General features: G+C 38.7%; 1 protein-coding gene across 1 annotated transcript; it reads right to left on the bottom strand.

Moving 5' to 3' along the window:
* LOC104750413 (pentatricopeptide repeat-containing protein At1g66345, mitochondrial-like) lies at nt 1,101–2,962 on the bottom strand. The gene has a single exon (XM_010472205.2). The coding sequence runs from the start codon at nt 2,944–2,946 to the stop codon at nt 1,345–1,347; it is 1,602 nt and encodes a 533-aa protein (XP_010470507.1). The 5' UTR covers nt 2,947–2,962; the 3' UTR covers nt 1,101–1,344.

The raw sequence follows: 2,962 nt of genomic DNA, 5'->3' as shown, positions 1-2,962 counted from the left end.
TTGATGTTGGCGGGTTACAATTGGGTTCCTTCTGTTCATAGGAATCATATGGATGAGGAAAGTTCATATGGCTTTGGTCGATACTGCTCAAGCACTCTGAAGACTCACTGATGTTGTTCAAAGGTTGATTCAGAGTCATCCTTTATCCAAGATGCTTTGAGTGTTTTTTTTTACTGTTGTGTTCACAAGCAGGGGGAGAAGAATTCAGAGATTCAGAGTTTCTGGGGGAGCAGTAGAGTTCAGAGATTCTGGGGGAGCAGTACAACGGATTGAAATTTCAAAAGGAACTAGATTCAGAGTTTTTGGGGGAGCAGTAGAGTTCAGAGATTCTGGGGGAGCAGTACAACGGATTGAAATTTCAAAAGGAACTAGCTTTTATTTCTGCAAGCTTGTTGCAGACTATTTTGATTTCATTTTGTGTATTTTGCAAACATGACTTTTTGTTTGAAACTTTTAAAGAGGAAGTCTTGAAGTTATTATGAGTGTGTTCATGAGTTTTGATATGCAGATGCTTGTGAAGCACAAAGTTTAAAAAGGGGAGATTGAAGATGCAACGTTTGTTCAAAAGGATGAACTACTTCAGAAGAACAGAGTACTGATACAAGAACAGAGCACCAGGTGGTTTATGTCGGCGATTAACAAGCCAGAAGTTTTACAAAGGATTGGAAGACACATGAAGCTTTTGGAAGGTTGAAGAGTTTCATGTTTACAATAGGAATGTAAACATGAAGAAAGAGGAGAATTTTCTAAACTAAAAAGGAAAAAGAAATTGTCCAATTCTCATTAGGATTAGAATAAGGAATAACCTAGTTCTATAAATAGGGTGCAAAGACTATGTGTAAGCTTTAGCACAAACAAGAAAAAGTTAACCTAGCTATTAAGTTTTAGTTTAGAGAAAAGATAAGAGCTAAGAACTTAGAGAGAGCATAAGGTTTCTTTAAAGAGTTTTGAGAGATAAAGAAAATTGTTTAGAATAAACTTGTAAATATATTTTCTATGATTAATAGTTAACGGCAATTATTGGGAGGGAGGAAGTGAACCCAGTGAAATACGACAAACTTTTAGCTTTTGCCGAAATATAGTAAGCCAAACATAGATAATTATTTTGAAAAATCTATTTTCTTTAAGGAGTTTAAGAGAAATCATTATTTCGTTGTTCTTAGTTTTTACACTTTCAAATAGATCCTAAGTTCTTATATCCAATATATGATCGCCGAGGACTGTGCTGAACTACTGAAGTTTGTTTTTTTATAACGCTTCTAGAAGTTGACTTTCATTTTTTCGTGTGGTCCTCCAATATAATGATCGTATGAAGCTACAAGGAGACTAACCATGCGGTTTGAATCATCTAATCGAAATCATCTCACCATAAACTCTATCAGCATCTCTTTCATCGCCAGTTTTCTGGAATGCCTTACTCAATGCCTCATATATATCTTCATTAGGCTGTATCAATCTCCTTTTCATAATCCTCAAGTACTTTTCTCCTACTTCAACTTTACCGCAAGAGCAAAGTCCAATTATTAGTGCCCTGAACACCTCAAAACCGGGAGAGATTTTTCGATATTCCATCTCGTAGAACAGCTTAAGCGCTTGTTCAATATCGCCTCCTTCCACAAATCCTTGAATCAGATAAGAATACGTATGTTCATCAGGGACAAACCCGTTATCTATAGACTTCGTTAGGACATCGTTTGCGCGACTCACATTCTCAATTTTTTTTAGTCTCTTAACCATCTCAATGAAAGCATAACAACTAGGCAAAAGCCCTCTCGCTACCATTACCTCACAATACTCCAAACCTTTCTCTTCTCTCCCGAATCTTGCGCAACCCTCGATAAGACAATCAAAAGTTTCTTCATACGGATTGATTCCAGAACACTCCATCTCACTCATCAACCGCTCAGCTTCATCAACCTCACCTCTTTCGCAACAAACCTTAACAAAAGCAGTATACACAAACGCATTACCACTAAAACCTCTCTGAAGCATTTCGTCAAACACCTTCCGCGCAGACTCCAAATCACCTTCTTTCGTCTTCGCGTACACAACAATCGAATAACCAATCGTATCAACAACCATGTTCTTCATCAGCAACCTCTTCAACAAACTCATACTCTCCTCGATTCGATCCGATTCCAAAACACGAAACACCAAACTAGTATTAACAATCACAGGAGGTGAACATCTCTTCCCATGAATCCTATCTAACAAATCAACAACTTCTTTCAATCTCCCTTCTTTACACAACACACTGATCATAATCTGAATCGTTGCCTCGTTCGGATACACTCTCTTATCAATCGCGAACTCGTAAATCATCCAAACGAGATCGATCCGGTTCGATTTCGCAGCGAAGTGGATCAACGTATTCAAAGTAATCACACTAGGAGCAAATCCAGAACTACACAGTTTCTTGAAAACTTCGAATCCTAATTCCAAATACCTAATCTTAGCGTAACATTGAACAAGCAAATCAAACACGAGTGGTGTAGAGGAAGAGACCTCGTAAGTATCTAACAACGAATCGACTAAATCTGAATCTGAATTGGAAATAGACGATTCGATTAAAGCTCGAGCGTCGATGAGTAAACGAGATCTAACGAGGATGTGAATCGCGACGGCGTAAGAGGTTGTTACGTGGCGGAGGTTTCGTGTGTGAGCTGACCAGTGGAAGAAGGTTAAAGCTCGTTTCGCTGTTTCGGGTTGTTTGAATCGGAGAAGGATTTGGTAGACGAGGGAGTCTGATAGATCAGTGGAGGAGAATTTGGTGGAGAGAGTTTCCCAGGTGTCGTTTGATTGTAAGGATTTGGAGATGGCGTTGATGAGGGTTTGTTGGTGTTCGTTTGGATTTGGATTAGTTTTGGATGAGAAGAAGAAGCCATTGTTGAGTTTTGTTGCAGAAACGAAGGGACGCCACTGTTGTTGTTTTAGTAAGCGGCGCATCTCACAGTTTTATTCA

This window comes from Camelina sativa, chromosome 16 (genome assembly GCF_000633955.1).
Source record: "Camelina sativa cultivar DH55 chromosome 16, Cs, whole genome shotgun sequence".
Lineage (NCBI taxonomy): Eukaryota > Viridiplantae > Streptophyta > Magnoliopsida > Brassicales > Brassicaceae > Camelina > Camelina sativa.
The sequence above is the reverse complement of the archived record's forward strand: the minus strand, read 5'-3'. Positions and strand labels throughout refer to the sequence as shown.